The sequence below is a fragment of the Gobius niger genome (genome assembly GCF_951799975.1).
Source record: "Gobius niger genome assembly, chromosome: 9".
Taxonomy (NCBI): domain Eukaryota; kingdom Metazoa; phylum Chordata; class Actinopteri; order Gobiiformes; family Gobiidae; genus Gobius; species Gobius niger.
In genome coordinates this window covers 9,389,822-9,407,816 of record NC_136860.1, presented here as the reverse complement: position 1 = coordinate 9,407,816, position 17,995 = coordinate 9,389,822, and the positions used below count along the sequence as shown (strand labels likewise).

Below are 17,995 nucleotides of genomic sequence, written 5' to 3'. Positions count from 1 at the left end.
ATTAGTGGCGATTCGTAATTCAGCATGAGAGTATTCGTGATCCACGGTCAAGAATGTGGATTTGTGGCATTCGTGACTTGTTGTCGTTAAGTGTATATCTAGCATAAGAGTCTTTGTGTGTGGAATAGATGCAGACAACAACGCGTCATACCAGGGGCGTGGTTTGGCTGATGGGCAAGGATGCACGTTACAAGAATCACAAATTCTCACTATTTCCCCCCCTAAAATCAGAATTGAAAGTAGACGGCATTGATTCTTTGTTCTTGTTCTCGTGAACCCAATTTCATGTCTCGTCTTGTGGCATTTGTGTCTCGGGCCACACCCACTGATCACTGATGGGTTGGTGTCTGTTGTTGGAAGATACATAGCAAGAATCAATATTTGAACAGAAAATGCAGGACGAGTGAGTCTCTAGTTGAAGACATGTCACTTGGATTATCGTTACACAGATTGGAACGTTTCAGACATAGCTTTCCCCGTTTCTACATGGATCCGCGGAATTATCAAACCTTCTAATCTGTAATCTGCAAACTCCTGTAGTGCGTAAACCGCCGACCCGTTGACCCCCGGGACGGGCGCACACACACACACACACACACACACTCGACTGCACACTTGTGAATGTCAGCGGTATTAGGAGGTCTGGGGCCGCCGGGGCTCATGGGTAAGTGTCTGTCTGCGGAGGGAGGAGAGGGGCTCGGGGTGGACAGGCTGGAGGATTGTGGGTCAGAGCCGGAGGGGGTTGGCCTACTTCTGTGTTCCAGCCAAGGCAGAATCACAGAGGTCAACGCAAACGATGGTGCGCTGAGTGATCAGAAGGCCTTTACTTTCTGAAGGGTTTTGTCTCAACTTATGCACTAAAGCCTAGCTGCTTTGTTACAGCGTTTCAATCACGGGACAGCATGTTGGCTTCTTCAAAGTGCTAATATTATTAATTGATCAGAACCGATCACTGAGATGCTACGCCTTGCACAGCAGCGAGAGGCAGAGAAACATCGGCTGGAGCTTCACTTTAACAAAACAACACTCTAATGCCAATGTCTCAGGGTTGCTGAACGCTGCAGTGTAGTCGGGCTGCGACTGCTCAGGCTGGGGCAACAGTTTAGTCAAATGTGCTGAAATAAAGCTGTGGCTCCTCAAATTATAAACGTAGATTCATAAGGAAAGTGTCTCCAAAAGAAAGTAGCTTTTTATTCAGTTCAAACAAAGTGGAGACACAGCAGCAACCTGTGGCTCGTGTATCTCCACTTTGTTTGAACCGGACTAAACTGCCTCCATGGACATTGTTTTGAGTCAGGATGAACAGGAAACTTTCTCTGATGGATTGCCGCTACACCTGAGTGGTGAGTGTTGTAAATGTTTCACCGTCCTGACGCCAGATTTATAACTTTTAATTTGTTAGCGGTGGCTTCGCTTCTCACGGGCTAGAGGCTACAACATGTAAACATTGCCGTCATGTAGGTCCACTTGCTACAGTGATGCTAATGGCTGCATTTACGTTTACCGGGCCCACTTTTGTCACGTGAATGCCTGTGTAGTTGCAACACTCTCTATGGGCTACCTAATGTTTGTTACATAGTTCTATGCATCAGCTTCGTGGTTGTATAAGCTACGCAGCGGCGGAGTGATCTGCTAGAAAAAAGTCCCTCAAAATGCGATCGTTCATGTGATGCGAGGTCAGTTATATTCTAAAAACATCGACAGACATTTATATGGCTAGTCTGGTGTTATAAGTGATTTGCCTCAGGTGCACAGTGGAGCGGGTCAGACTGTTTTTGATGCAGGCTAGCTGATACTGTAGAAATGCGCTAGCCTTGCACTAGCCCAGCGCAAATCAGCAACACTCTGGACAACTAGGAAATGAGGCCCTATGTCAAAAATCCTGAAATATCCCTTTAATGCAGCTTAACAGGGTTCTTAACAGAGCGCATTGATTCATGACATTCGTTGATGTTCATGGAGGATGCTTCTGGCCAAAAAAAAAAAAAACTTTTGTCACGTGAATGTCTGTGTAGGCTCTCGGTCATACAGGAGTTGTCCATCTTCACTGAAGGTTCTTGACTCTTCTTCCGTGCTCTGCATTAGAAGTGTAGAACGTTTCGTCTCTTTCAAAAGGCTTCGTCAGTGACACCAAGGTTAAAGCTCAGCTCGCAGCTCAGATATGGAGCACAGGGAGGAGTTAAGTTTGGCTCAGTCCCTCCCCTCTATTAATGGCTACTCTCTTTGTAGTTTCAAGTCTTTGTAGTTGTAACACTCTCTATGGGCTACCTAATGTTTGTTACATAGTTCTATGTATGAGTTAGGTTGTTAGGACTTAGAACTACAAAGACTCATAGCTAAAGTTGCTTATCAACTGGTGAGAGTAGCTGTTAAAAGAGGGGAGAGACTGAGCCAAGAACTCGTCTCTGTGTTTTTTATCTAATCCATGGGCTGAGCTGAGACTTTAGTGTCGCTAACAAAGCCTTTTGGATGGGAGGCGAAACGCTCTACACTTAAAGTGCTAAGTACAGAAGATGGCTCAAGAACCTTCATTGAAAATACAGTCAAAAGCACATGCTACTCTTTAAAATCCGTCCATCAGGGTCCATCAGATTTGTTAAAGTTAATAAATGTAACTTTATTGGCAGAAAATGTTTTTTTTTTTATCAAGGGGAGTGAGAGGGTCTTAAAGCAGTACTAAGTAACATGTTTACCTTAATAAATCCTTTTCGTAGTCCCTGTGGGGGTAATACAAGTGTTTATGGGATGATTGGAGGGTCTTTCATCTCTCCCTGGTGTCTCTGACCAGAAAACCATGTTTGCAACTTGACTGCCACCGGTCCGGAGAAAGCAATACACACTAATGGAATCACGAAGAAGAAGCTAACATGCTAACGGGCAAAGCTAACTGCGGGCTAACGTCACTTTAAACAGTAATTACAGCCAAGTTTGAGTGAAAAAAAAAATTTCCATTGTATAATTGGATGCACAGTATCCCTCTCTCCCTTCGCCTTTCCTGTCAGCGTAGTATTTACTCTCCAAGACAATGAATAAGTTAAAAAATCGTAACTTGCTACTACACCTGCAGTTGCACTTATGGCCTCTAGGGGGAAGAGTTACTTAGTACTGCTTTAAAGGGGCAAACCATAAGCCAAGACGGGGAAACTTTGAATAAACGGTTTTGGTTTTATCATTTTTAAACAAAGAAAAAAAACGAGATCTGTTTATACCTTACACACAGTTAAATTGTTGCAAGATTCACAAATTCAAAGATTCATCCCATCAGGCTCCTGCTAGTTGGTTTGAGTCCCAAAAACACGCACAACGAATTTACTACGTATTATTTTGCAGTTAATAGTTTGCTATTTGTTCTTATTGTGGTTGGCTAAAATTATGCAAATATCCAACCGGACCAAACATCTCCCTGAAAGCTTCTCTTCTTTCACTTTCAGCATTGACGTCACTGTGCTAATGTTACTCTCACCGTTGCATCACTCGGACCTTTGCCAGCTCACGTGCGTGGCTTTGAGCCTCGCGCCTCCTCACCTGCATGACCTTGGTGTGGATGTCCTCCAGCTGGTTCCTCTTGCTCCTCTGCCTGCACAGCTCCTGGTATCGGGTGTACTGTTCTCTCAGAGAGTCCAGCAGCTTCATCACCTGAGGCTGGGCCAACAGCTCCTCCTCCATGGGACACCACGCCGGGCCTGGGGCAAGCATTCGGTGTGTGAGAGAGAGAACAGAAGCACTCTGAAGGAGAAATAACATCTCTTATGGTGCACCGGCTCTCTGGTCACATTTGCATTTTTAGAGGTCATTTAGCACAGATTGTGACGTAAGAGGAGGTAAATGTCCCATTACTTTTTGCTGTTTATTCTTTTTGCCCCCTTAAACTTTTAAGTAGTCATTGCATATAAGATAAATCTATTTACTATTTAAATGTTTGCACATTTTTTGTCTATCCTACACACCCTGAGTGTTTCTAAGAGCTGAATAGATCAATAAAGACTTATCTTGAGTGCAGGCCTGATTAGGTGATCACTGTTGTATTCTTTGATAATGGCAAATGTTGAGCTATTATGGTTGGTAAAAACAACACTAGCTTAGCAACAGCTGCTTCCTGTTTTGGAACTTACTTAGAGAAAAATCAATGTGCCTCTTGTTTGGAAACATTTAGAAAGGATCTAACACTACTTTAATCCATTGCTTTACATTATGAGTTGTTCAATGTTGTACAGACGGGCTGAGGGAGAAATTAATATTAAAAAAAACAGATGAAAAGCAGGAAGTAGTTCATGCTCTGCTTTAACTGACATGAACATGCCCCACAGTGCCTCAATAGTGCTTTAGAGCAGTTTCTTCTGAAGGCAATTTAATTACAAACTTGTGTGGATCGCTCAACTCTAAACAAGCTGGTCACAGGCAGCCTGTCCCAAAAAGATTCATGAGTGAGTCCCTGATCTATTCTTGGAGTATGGATTCCTCCCTGATCCTGTAACTAATGTTTCAGAATAGGGCTTAATCGAATTTTAATCTAATCAAGATTTGAATAAAGGTCGATCACGATAATCGCGTGGTGCGTTTTAATCGAGAATTGGCCAGACTTGTTTGGAAAAAAATATGGACGGCGTAATGCTGCAGCGCCTGTCAGGTCAAGCCCAGGGAAACACTCGGCCCAAACAAACAGGAAGCACAGGATGATACGTGGTGGCAGCATGAAACCTGGTGATTTTACGTGTAAAATCAGCTACAAAGCTGCGTTAACTCGTCTAAAGAGCGAAACAGAAACAAGCGAGGGGCCTCAGAGGACCAGGACACGCACGGGGATGAAGAGTTTACACTCGAAGAGGGAAAACTATCGATCGCTAGATTATTATCACTTGGCACTTGACTGGTGTACAACTGTGATTAAACTCGCCACAGGGATTATCCAACTAATTCAAAATAAAAAATGTGAAAACCTATCATAAGCACTTTAAAATGATATATGCTTGGGAAAACTAACTGTAGATCAGAGCACATAAATAACTCAAAGTGTTGAACTAATGAAGGGTTAAAACCTTAGCAGCAAAATGTGCAGAAAATGGGAGACAATTTGAGCGCTGAAATTATTAAGACAAGTGTTGATAAAGGTTTATGGACTATAAAGACATAGTCTAGACTGGCAGTACAGAGCTTTTTCAGTTCAGTACAAACTCCTACTGTTCCCTCACTTTTCCAAGAGGGAATTTTGCACAATTCGGAAATATATTAAAAAAGAAGCATGAATAAAAACAATGACAAGGGGGGAAAAAATAAAACAGAAGAACAAAGAACAAAAGAATGATTTTCAAAACATCATTGCAAACACGTATCTGCCTCTCCTAAGGATTGTACAGGCGTGTGTTCAGTTGAAATGTTTGTCCTCCTCACCTCCGGGACCCCCTCCTCCTCCCTCTGAGCCGTTGAACCTCCTCTGCTGCAGCTCGGACAGCAGCTCATGACCTGGAGCACACAAAACCACACGAGACTTGTTATTGTTGTTTCTGCACGTCCTGCTTCTAAAATTCTGTCAGATGTATTATATATTGTGATATCTATCGTCCTGACATTGAGCGGAAAACAATCATGAGACTGTAGAGGACAGAGAGGAGAAACAACGAAGAGCGTGGAGAGGAGTAGAGAGCAGAGAGTGGTACCACAGACAAAGACGCTCTTCACCTCGCACTTACAAACAACAGCACACACTGAACAAGCCGAGACCGAGGCGCTGATCTAATAAGAACGCTACTGGAAAATCCCAAAGCACTGGACTAGCTTTAATAAAAGTCAGATGATTGGGAGGATCAAAGGAATCAACCAGAATACGTACAATTTCATCCATTCCATCAATTCCTCTGAGCTAAAGGTTTGGGTTATTCCGGATTTGATGCCGATACCACAGATTGTCCTGGTATTGGTAATGGCAAGAACTTAAACCCAAACCTATCCGCTACCAATATTGTGTGTTTTGGCCTATGCAGACTGTGAAACCCCTAATAATCACATTTGTGCCGTCCGTTTTTTGCCTACGTAGAGTGTACACTGCACAGACTTTGTTGAATCTGCATAAAGAGCCAAGAGCTAAAGGTTATGGCATTTTTTTACAGGCTTTGTTATTGTTTTGATTCATTTATTTACTGTGGTATTGGACGGATACTATATCAGTGACCAAACTATTGGTATGTGCACTAGAGCCGGACCCATTGATGTATTCGGGTGCTGGACAGTGTTTAACTCACAGTGGGAGAAATGATTTGTAGTTTGCGAGCGCTTAAAGGGGGGGTATTATGCAAAATCGACTTTTTCAAGCTTTACATCATGTTATTATGTCATTCCCTCATTAAAAACATGCCTGAAGTGTTGCCTTGGCACGTTCACGTATTTTTGAGTAATCTGTAAAAACTCTGATGGCGGCCATTTTAGGGATAGGTTTGCCTGAGTCCTCCTAGGAACGCCCCCACCTCCCGGAGACGCCTCCGAGCTTTCATCACCAGCCGAGTAACCAACCACTGCTCCTCAGCAGAACCCCCTCCCGACTGATGCCACAGACAGCGTGTGGAGGGGGCGTGTCGGAAAGGGTCAGAGGTTCTTAAAGAGACAGAGGCCTATTTCAAGACATTCACTACAGCCATTTTGAGAGAGTAATTTTATACAAGGCAGTTATTCTAATTTACTGCATTTACAGACCAACAGAAGGTTTGGTCATCATTGTAGTGTGATATAGACTGGTGCTATGGGACTGAAAAAAACATAATACCCGCTCTTTAATAAGATGCACAAGGCTGTGCGTGATGTTAATGTAGAGAAGAGGAGGCGATCGTTGCAGTTAGGGATGCATCAATCCGATAATGGTATGGGATATCGGAGCGAATATTGGGAAAAATACGATACAATTGGCTACAAATATCCGAAACTGAACAGATACTTGTTTGGCCCTTAAAAATTCAAAACCACATTTTGAAGGACAGAACCTGGAGAATTCAATCGCTGTATTGGTTTTAACCACCGCAAATGTGTTTTTGATCGCCATGCAAAATGCCGCGGCTAGCAACAGCATGCTAAAGCTAGCGGGAACTAATCAGTGACTGGATCGCCTCAAGTAGCCTGCAGTCATTGGCCAAGTGTTTATATTTTAGTTTATGGAACGCTCTTAAAGAATAACTGATCTAACATATTTGTTATGGACAAGTTGTAAATCACTTTATGTGAGTTGGTAATATTAATATAACCTAAATAGCCTGCCATTACCCAAGGATATTTTCTTGTTTCATTCCATTACAGTTTATTAATAGATAGCCTATAATTAATAATTGATAACTTCAAGTTTTCTCGTCTGCAAGAAAAGAAAACATGTTGCAGCTGCCTAAACAACACCGAGCTGCCGCCTTAAAGGGACTATACGGAGTTTAAAAATGTTAAAATTATGTATTTTCCTCCCCTACTTGATCCAGCAATGTCCTAATGTGTCGATTGAGCTCAGACCTGTTCACCACAACGGCCTCTAATCCTGAAAGAGGACCATTCACTTTTTCACTGACACTTTTAAGAGCCTTGGTATCGGTCAATATCGGATATGGGCAGATACTCAAATCCTCAGTATCAGTTTCATTATTGGAAGCAAAAGATCTCGACTGGTGCATCTCTAGTTGTGGTGAGCGCAAGTTTCAAATAAATCAATTCTTCTGCCTGATCCATTTCACATAAAACGTTAAAAGAGAAAGTACGCCTGACAAAAATGCTACATAACCCACAATGAGATTACACTTTGAACCCATTGTGTCTGGATTACGTGAGAGGATTTAAAGGGGCGGCGTTACCTGTTTGGAGGACAGTTTCAGGGTCGAACGACGGGAGCAGGTGACAGTCCAATGATCTGTGGAACAAAAAGCCTTTGAGTGATGCATGTGATGGACATTATAAAAGAAGTCCTATATTATAAATGATTCTCTCCTTTTAAAAACATTTGTTGTCATATCGCACAATCATTTGAGTCGTTTTTACTTGGTGAATTTAGCATCTTATAGCTTGGTCAGTATGGATTTATGCTGCATACCCATACTTGTCTTTGTCCAGCGAGCTGCTCTTATCCGCCTCATTGATGATCGACAGCTCGTCCAACAGGGAGGTGGACTCTTTCGTGAATTTCTCAAAAACCTAAGGCGTCACAAAAATCAGATTAACAAAGCAAGCCACGCGGGCTGATGGATTGTACAGGACGCGACGCGGCGGGAAGCACGGACCAGTCTTTTGCTGAGCCAGTCGCTGTGGTTGTAGTCCAGGGAGCCCCCGAAGTCGTCTGTGAGCTGGCAGGGCTCGATGTATCGGGTCAGCTTATTGGCCGAAACCAAGATCACCTGACAGGAAGCAGAGCAAAACAGAAGTGTAAATTTAAAAAAGTACAAATCGCACGCTGAACGAATACTTTCTATCTTTGGTTCTTTAATCAAGATTTAGAGTACACGGCACATTTCATATACGCCCAGAAGCAGGAACAACAAGTGACAATTGTGACATTTGGAATTTTTCATCACATTCACTGATAAGCCCTTCCTAATGTCAGGATGTCGGAGAATATATCACTATATGAGGGTTTAACCTCTTAACCCCAGTTTATAGGCCAGTGTCACGCCTCATTTGAAAGCTAAGACCTTCAAAACTGATGTAAACGGATCCTTTCCTTGTGCTGTTGTAAGTTTTTCATCCCTTTTTTGTGTCACTTTTGTGTTGCATTTTTGATTTTTTTCGTTGCGTTTTCTTCTCACTTTTGACGCCATTTTGATGCTTTTCTGAAGAAGCTTTCAGATTTGGGTAATGTGAAACTGGAGAACATGTGCTCAGTTCAGGTTGGGGTTATAAGTAAGGATTAAACAACGAGGAGCCGTGCATTCGACGGTTATAATGCACGACGGAGTCAAGAACACCACGACGCGCAGCGGAGTGGCTCCGAGTTGTTTAATCCCCTTATACCAGGGTCCCACAAACGTAACATTTATAATAAATATTTGTTTCATTTACTAAAGTCACTAAATAGGCCAGACCACCGGAACTATTTTATGTGGGTTATTAGCCGGTCACTGAAGGCTCGTCTCAGAGCGAGTCATTCTCCGCAGCTACGAGGATCTCAGTCAGGCTCAACCAAACAACATCAGCACAGAATCACAACACAACAGGACTAACCCGGAAACACTTTTCCGTGGAAGTAAACACCGATGTGCGGCACTCGTGGGCAGGAGTTATTTCACTTTTACGCTGTTTAACCTGAAGCTAGCTAGCTAGCTCAACTGTTTATGGAAACAGCTGCGGTGGAGTCGCTCACACCTGGGCCCCACGAACTGAAAGTTTTATGTTTGACTTTACTAATCCAGACAAATATGTTTAAATGCAGGATCATTTTATGTACGCCTGAAAATCATGAATACTGCCTTAACCGTTTTCAATAGAAATAGAAAGCTCATATTTTATTAACAGTAGCTAACCTAGCTGCTCACTCGTCTACTTCCCATTTATCAAACATTTTGTTTTGGCCAAAAACGTTGAAATTAAACAAAAACGTTCCTCAGTCACTAATTACGTGTTTATCTGATTCAGCTGAGTGATATCCCAGTGATTTAACTACCGGACTACGTGTGCGGTTATACGAAAATAATGCACGCTTGTTAGCACCCACCAGCCAATCAGAATCGAGTATTCACCCACATGGTATAAGGTCAACTTAATACAGCTGCCAGCAAGTCAAAATTAATGCCAGTTTATGTCCAAACATTATATTTCCAATGCCAAAAAACGCAAACCGTTTTTGATTTGCAAACATTCAAACAGAAGAAAATATATCATGCATGTGGGGCTTAAAGGTACAGTTAAAACATTCTTTTGGAGCCTCAGCATTGATTATTATGACTCCGTACTGATTAAATAGTAACAATGAAATACAGGCTAGAGCTGATGAAGACTTTGACTGGGTCTCCTTCTAATAAACACACCTATCTAAATATGGTTATGTGAGTAGTTACATGATCCAAGTATAGTTACACAAAATGAAGCGATTGAGTAACTACTAGAGGAGAGGAGGAGAGGCTAACAGCACAGCTACACATCAACTCGTCTAAGCTCAGGTAAGAACATATCACAGTATGGAAAAACGGTGGCCTGTTCCTTTAAAAGCAAATTGGACCCAACGGGGAACTCTTAAGCAAAATACAAGTACAACAACAAGTATCAAAACTGCATTTGAACATATTTTAGACCCTACTTTTTTTCTATTTTTGACAAACTATGACATTTAAAGCCTTCTTTTTGGCACAATACATTATAATGACTTTTAACGCTTCTAAATGCCCCGCAGAAACCGTGAATATGCAGCAGCTGAAATAAAGAATGAAAAGTCTGTCCATTATCCAGAAGAGGGAGGAAAGGACTAATCTTGACCATTATTACGCTCATCTTTTTGCTTATGCCAATGTAAGCGCCACTGAAGCATTCGTCTTTTGTTGATTTTAACCTCGTTCAATCCACCCTCTATACCGTTCACTCCGGCCTCGCTTTAAGACCGGCTAACTGGGTCACAGCTGAGTCTCCAGTTTCTCAGTAAACCCGCCAGTGGCCGCTAAATTAGGCACAATCGGCCTTTGTAATTAATGGCCAAGGTCTATTCGCGTCGCCCTGTGCACTGTGCAGTGTGCAGTGTGCATGCTGCATATAGAACACCCACCTCATTTAGACTTAAAGGGTCTGAAAGGTGGGAGTGACATTGTGATAATGCAGGTCGGTGCTTTTACTGCATTGGTCTGAAAGATTCAGTTTCACAGTGACTGATGGTCAAAACAAAGGACCGGGGAGTGTTAAATTATTTTCCCCATACCAGTTCTGAAACAATACATGGTTTATTGTATTGATACTTGAACACTATGCCATTTTATTGGTTATCCATCGTATATATGGTGATGCGACATCCATCTGACTGAGATTTACACATTCAGTTTTAGCCAACATTTTCATTCATTTCGTTTTTTAAAATCTTCACCTCAGGAACTAATAACAATTTCCTCTGAACCAGCCAGTCAATCACATGCACAGGAAATGAGGAGGGTCTTTCTGGTCCAATCAGGAAAGGAGTAGGCAGGAGCGTGATTGTTTACACTATTTATTACACATTTTGCTCTCTTTTATCCTCATTTTGCAATCTTACAGACTATCACTTTAAAATGTGATACCGTGTTTGAAATGGTTTAGTGTGTCTTTATGTGCAGTCTTCTGTCATATGGGCTTAAGCATTTTAAGTTTGAACTTCAGCTATATTACCCTTTCGGTCAAGCTTAACCAGTGGTGGTCAAGGTACGTCCTTTCATTGCTTTAAAACAGACACTACTTGTCAAATATTACTTCAAGAAAAGTAAAAGTTACTCAGCCAAATTTTTACTTAAGTGATCGTACTTAAAGGTACACTGCGTAACATTTTGGACTCTACTGTTGTGGCAAAACAAAATATGCTCCTAATGACATAGAAAATGCTGGTACTGCAGTGTGTAGTAAAAGAATGGATTTGGATGAGAACCTAACCTGTTTAAATCTCAAATTCTACTGCCTTTCGTCACATCTCCATGGAGACGAGCTGGAGACGTACCCACTCCCAGTAAAGTTTACAGTCATATCTTAGCCGGGCTGAGCCTCATGAATGTTTGTTTGTACATTTACAGGGTACTTTTCAATGATGAAAATATCTGTCATGAAATAAATGCTTGCTTTTCAATTTTATTTATTGGGTAAAATTCTACGCGGTGTGGCTTTAAGTATTTGCTATAGAAAATAATATTGAAGTATTCAAAGTAGAAAGTACAGAAAGCCCCCGTACGGCAACATGAAGGGGACAAACTTTCTTGTTTGTTCATGAGTCAGTGGCATTTAACAGAATACCTGCACAGCGCCACCTATTGTTCTGGAGTGTGCATTACTAGACTTGTAGAATTAACAAAATACATGGCGAAATTTATTTTATAACTAAATAGAAAATTACATTTATCTTTACTTTTTAAAACTACTTACTACTTGTGAAAGCATCAAGGTCTCAACAAAAACACTACTAAAGAAGAGAAGAAGCAGAGACCGTCGAAAACTCTACTTTGCGTTGCCACCTCCTAAATTATTAAATATTTCCTTGACACTAAAACCCAGTCCATCCTTTCTATTCTATTTGATATTGCATTACTCTCCACTCTAAACCTCGTAATGGTCCGTTCGATTGTGTGATGTGAGGCCTGAATAGCTCGGCGTCCCCGGAGACGCCCCCTGTACGTAACCTGAGCCGCTGTTTGGAAACACTCCTCACTGCGCCCGTGTACAGTACAACAGTACAGTTTGGTCGGAAGCAGATGGTTGGACTAATAGATCGCTAGTCGCTATGACCCAGATTTAGTTGGACTTACTACCGTTGCCATGGAGACGGGAGGAGACCTTGGATTTCTGGGAATAGTTTTAGGAGGCTTGGATAGTGTAGCCTAAAAGCATGTGATAAAACGAAATGTTAAAATGCTATGTTTAGAATCAAATGACAGAGCAGCTTTATTTCGGGATTTGTTTCGCGTAAAAATATCAATCCCAACTTCAGAAAACTCTAATAAATAGAACCATAACATTTTGGTTTACGATACATGTAACTTTACAATTTACTCCTGACGCTGTGGCTTGACAAACCTGGAAAAAATATAGAGTTCAGATTTATCTGGCAAGTATTGGAGGATTTTTCCTGTGCCGTACTGGTACCGGATTCGGTGCCAAAACCACAGATTTTCCACATCTGGATATTTGCAAGCACCTAAACCAATCCACCAAGCTGGTATTATACGGTATTTTTGAAGTGAAAAAAAAACACAAATAAGAGCCTCTGCTGTTTACTGTAAACGACTAACGCTAAAGCTAACTCCCAGAGCAGCTTAAATACTGACTGAAGAATCCATAGAGTTAAAAAAATAAAAATAAATCACAGAAAGTATTCGTGTTATGTCTTTGATGCCTTTACTTAGTCCACAGATCATAGAATAGCAATGGACTGCAGCTAGCTCGTTCATACTAGCCGTTCAAATGGGATTTTGGAGCCAGCAGCATCCATATTTCAAACAGGGCGACAATGAAAATAAAAATAGCAAAAGGAAAAAAATAGGACGCATGTTAAGACAAACATGGAGGTCAGAATGGACACAAGCCTGTGCTCAATAATGGCATAAGGTTTAATTTAACAAAAAAAAAAAAAAAAAAAAAGTGGAAAGTCCATTAACCTGTTACCTGCCATCCCCCCGATCAAGAGGCTAGGGTTGGGGTTATGATTAGGGTGAGGAACGGCAAATGTGATGTAGGTTGTGTTTCACTCACACAGATCGGACACATGTTGTGTTAGATAATAGAAGGTCTTGGCTTTCAAATTAGGCATCACACTGGCATATAGGCTGTAAGGTCTCAAGTTAACACGCTTTGAGGTTTGGATCTGCACAATTGCTAACCCTATCCCTAACCCGAAGATGGCAGGCAACAGGTTAAAGAAAGGGACTTCTGGTGCCTGACCCTACAGGGCTTCACAGAGGACAGGCTCACCTTGTTCACTGCGATTCTACAGTCTATGATTTGGAAGCAGAACTTTGCCAGATTCAAATGGCGTAGCACACAACTTTGTTTATTTTGCATAGTTAGCCATGTGGTCTTGGGTTGAGCATATTTATTCAGGTCTGGCTGTTGCTCTTGGTATTAATGGTACGCCTTATTGACAGTGACCTTGAGCCTACAGCCCGGTGTACACGGCACGATTCTATTATCCCACACGTTTTTTTAGATGTCACATTGCTGACATGGAGAATGTACAATCATGAGCCTGCACTCGGGCTGTCGTAGCTAGTCTCAGGCTCCGGACGTCCTGAGGCTAGCCTGGCTTGCTAGCATTGTTTATTTTCCCAGAAAAGGGCAGGGAAAGTAAGACACGGTCCCGTTCATGCATGGGTACTGCTGTGCTCGTGCTCTATTCTGATGATGATACGCTTGGCAGAGTATTCTAAACTACGAGACGGTGCCTGCTGATATATATTCAAAGCTCCTCTTTGGTCATAGGCTTTGTCCACATCACACTATGTGAGCAACAACCCGCATTTTTGCACTGCGACCTAAGATTTTTCCCCACGATGAGTTGTATTTAGTCACAGAGGGTGCAAATTATGCAGTGTACACCTGGCTTATAAGTATCGGTATTTGACTGGTCTGAAAAAAAATTTAGTGTTGCAATTAGATATGTGACTTATGTTTTAAAATAAAGACTTAGTGGTACACTTTTTAAATAGGTCAAGCAGCATTACTATTGGAAGAAGACAAAGGGAGCTGCTGAACTAATACATGTGCAGAACAATATGAATATAGGCTGTTGTCCCTTGTTCTGATTGGGTGTTGAGTCAAAAAGTACAGTTGAAAAAACATTGTTTCATAAAAATAGGGAGATTATTAAACCGAAGACTAGAAACAAAACAACGATCTCTTTGTTTATGTGAACTACAAGTGATCTGAAAGCTGAAGCCCTTCAGGTTGTGACTGTATTTATTGGATTGACACCTGGAAAGGTGACAAGCTCCAACAAGGAGTTCTAAATTGTTACTGACTCGGGGGAAGAGTTCACAAATGTCTTCATAACTTGTCTAATGTTGAGACATGTTCCAGAGTCAACAACTGAATGTTCCACTTGACTTATGCATGTCACAGATGAAATGTGTAATAATAAATCACGATTGGAGGAACTAAGCCGGAAAATGTCAGCTCCGTGTCAGCAGAAAAAATATCCAAACAAATAAAAAAAGGTTTGATCTAAATTTTGTTAATTACACTTAAAACATAGTAAATCCATAATATAATTACAGCGCATAGATGAACATGGTAGGAGAAAGCGCGTTGTGGTGGGAAGGTTGTTGATGTTTTTAAAGTCGAAAAACTTTCACCAGACTTGTTCTGATAATTGTAGAGCTCAAATTACTTGCGCAAAGAAACCTGGCCAGTTTATCCATTTACTAGCTAGTTAATACTTGCAATTCAAAAGCTAAGGTGTCAAAAAGTAGTTTCGACAGAGCAGTGTAATGTGTCTGCAAACCAGCAAATACTCACAAAAACTACATTTGAAAGTAGAACTCATGTACCGCCCCACTCAACAATGGTTGAGCTACTTTTTGGTGTTTAACCTCGCTAAACATAAAGCCAGCAAAGCGCGCAGGCCCCAGAGTAAACACTGAACTAATCGCCCCTTGAGAAGTTTATGAAGCGCCAAGATCAAGACGAGAGGAAAGAACCAGCTGAAAGACGGACTATGAACATAAGCCACATGTGAATGAAGAACGTGAGAAGCATGAATTCCTGAGTATGTCAAAAAAAAGTACGTTTCTAGCCCATTCCTGTGCAGAGTTATGGATTTTTAAAGAAATAACCAGTTTGCTCACTCCAGCCACTAGGGGGCAGCTTAAATTTAAAAAAGGAAATAATTCCACACGTGTCCAGCAGAGGGCAATAAGAGATCAGGATATACGCAGCATATTATAGCCATAGATAAATATAAAGGCTAGATGTCTCATACGCGCTGCAGGCCAATGGAGGGCGATGTCCGCACATGGCGGCCATCTTGCCACAGGGAGCTCGCTCACAAAAACATTGTGTTTTATGGTGCATGTACTTTTAAATAACCATAACTTGCTCAATTTTCTACCGAAAAAACGGTTTGGTTTGTTATAAACCTCAGAGATATAGGCGTGACACTGCATACAAATCCTTATTTCATCATGCTCCATTATAGCCACGTTAATAGCGTTTGTAAGAAACCAAACCGTTGTCAAATAAGATTTGAGCGAGATATGAGGATTTGTGTTCGTGTTAACTCGCTTACTTGAGCTCGCCAGAAAGCTTCCCTGTGGCAAGATGGCCGCCCGTTATGCCGGAAGTGACTCTGTGTTAAGACATCTAGCCTTTATATATATCTATGATTATAGCCACGTGGTAAATGGTCAGTCTGTCCCAGTCGGCCACTCCGAGTGTGGAGTGAATGAGTAATGACTTCATGCAGCACTTTGAGAAACACGTGGCACAGGCTGATGAAGCACAATGAGTGTAAACTGCAGTTACTTATGAGGCCACAGTCCTTTACAATATATGCGGCCCGCGACCCGCCGTGGGGGCTGAATTTCGGCCCTCAACCCAAACGAGTTCAACACCCCTGACATAAACTAACAGTGGCTAACGCTAGCGGTAGCCAGTCTGTGACAATCACTGCTTACTAACGCATTATAAGGAGTGACCCTGTAAAAGAGTAACTTGTGCAGCCTGTGTAATGTGTGTTTCAGAGGGATTTCTTGTCTCTCCTCTGGCAAATGTGTGTGTGTTTTTTTTATTGAGGTAGGGGACAAAAATAGCACCTGGACCGAAGTGTTAGCACCAAATGGCATTGCTTGAAAGCCGGGTAGATGCTAACGCTGCAGTGAACTGGGGAGCTAGTTTTCCTGAGATATGACGCTGTTAGTTTAGTAGTTTGACATGTTTGACATCCGCACAGTAAAGTGAAGATATTACTGTGCAGATGTCGAACTACTCCTGGTATTATTACGCCTTACAATATAGTTCCACTTTTTATCCACTTAGAAAATCCACATTGTTAAATTTTTGGGGATTTTTGTTGTTTTGTGTAACACTTCACGCAAGCATATTTAAATTGGGAAAACGTGGAAGAGCTTGGTCTCTTCTATCTTCATCTCGTTTGGAGCTATAGAGGAGAGAAATGCTAACGCCGTCTGTGCTGTGTTTACGTGACTGAGGGCACGCATGAAGACCAGACAGGTACAAATGAACTCGTCTAAGCTCAGGTAAGAACATATGTCAGTATGTAAAAATGGTGGCCTATTCCTTTAAAGGCACACTGCGTAACATTTTGGACTATACTGTTGCCATCAACACAAAACTGCTCTCAGTGACCAGCTCGACAGAGAAAATCCTATTTTTGCAGTGAATAATCAAAGAATGGATCTGGATGAGGGCCTAACCCAGGGGTGGCCAACCCGCGGCTCTCGAGCCGCATGCGGCTCTTGGCCAATCAGAGTGCGGCTCTTTGCAAAATAATTGGTAAATATTTCCCATAAACTGTAACAGTCTTTGACCAAAAATCCAATCATCGTCCTACAGACCCTGTTTCCATCTCTACACATGAATGAGAGTCTGTATCTGTCTCCTTTTCGAGGCGGCGCGTAAAAGGAGCCCGTGCAGCTTCACTCAAAGCGGGATGTAGTTAAACAACAGGCAGGCAGATCGTGGCACTAGGATTAGCTTCTGTGCTTTTCAGATTTCTGATCAGCTACTCTTTATTTGATGCAATTTGGCCTTATATTCACAGAAAAAGATCAAAATTAGGAAATGGAAAAAAGCGGAGCTCTTATGTAGCAAATGATGCGAAGCGCGACATCGTAACGCGGAAATACGCAAAGTCATTGACTTTTCTTTCACAGAATCTCAGTCGTCCTCCAGAGGCTCCTGGTTAAAGTTCATAAACTTTGTGCAGCCTAGAGTGCGTTCTCTGCACAGTCCAGTCAGGACGAAGCTGCAGGCACTGAGCGCACAGGCCACGGGCGAATCAGAGAAGGGGGCTCAGTGGGCAGGGCCCCACATACAAAAACACCCCAGCATTAAAAAAAAATTAAATAATAATAATAATCTAATTCTGTCTCAGTCAGAACAGGAAACACAAAATGTCATTTAATATACATGTATTTCAATCTTGTTGAGGAGTAAAATCATTCAATCTAACACAATTATTAAAAAAAAAAAAGAAAAAGGCATAAAGTTATAGTTTATTGTGATTAAATAAAACGGTCACATTCTATTTAATCACAATAAAGTACCGCCCCGGGATCTCGCTAATGGTCGGTGCCTTTGTGGCTCTTCACAGGATCAAGGTTGAAAATTTCGGCTCTTGGTCTCTGACTGGTTGGCCACCCCTGGCCTAACC

At 41.8% G+C, this 17,995-nt stretch overlaps 1 protein-coding gene across 2 annotated transcripts in view; it reads right to left on the bottom strand.

Moving 5' to 3' along the window:
• sestd1 (SEC14 and spectrin domains 1) overlaps positions 1 to 17,995 on the bottom strand; it is a 43,803-nt gene that overhangs the window by 14,978 nt on the left and 10,830 nt on the right. The window contains exons 6-10 of one of the 2 annotated variants that reach the window (XM_079562890.1): positions 8,238 to 8,351; positions 8,051 to 8,151; positions 7,815 to 7,870; positions 5,389 to 5,460; positions 3,526 to 3,683 (exon numbers count right to left, since the gene is read on the bottom strand). In XM_079562890.1, coding sequence (XP_079419016.1) covers positions 3,526 to 3,683; positions 5,389 to 5,460; positions 7,815 to 7,870; positions 8,051 to 8,151; positions 8,238 to 8,351 — 501 coding nt within the window. The remainder of the gene's footprint in view (positions 1 to 3,525; positions 3,684 to 5,388; positions 5,461 to 7,814; positions 7,871 to 8,050; positions 8,152 to 8,237; positions 8,352 to 17,995) is intronic. The other variant, XM_079562891.1, reaches the window with a different exon arrangement.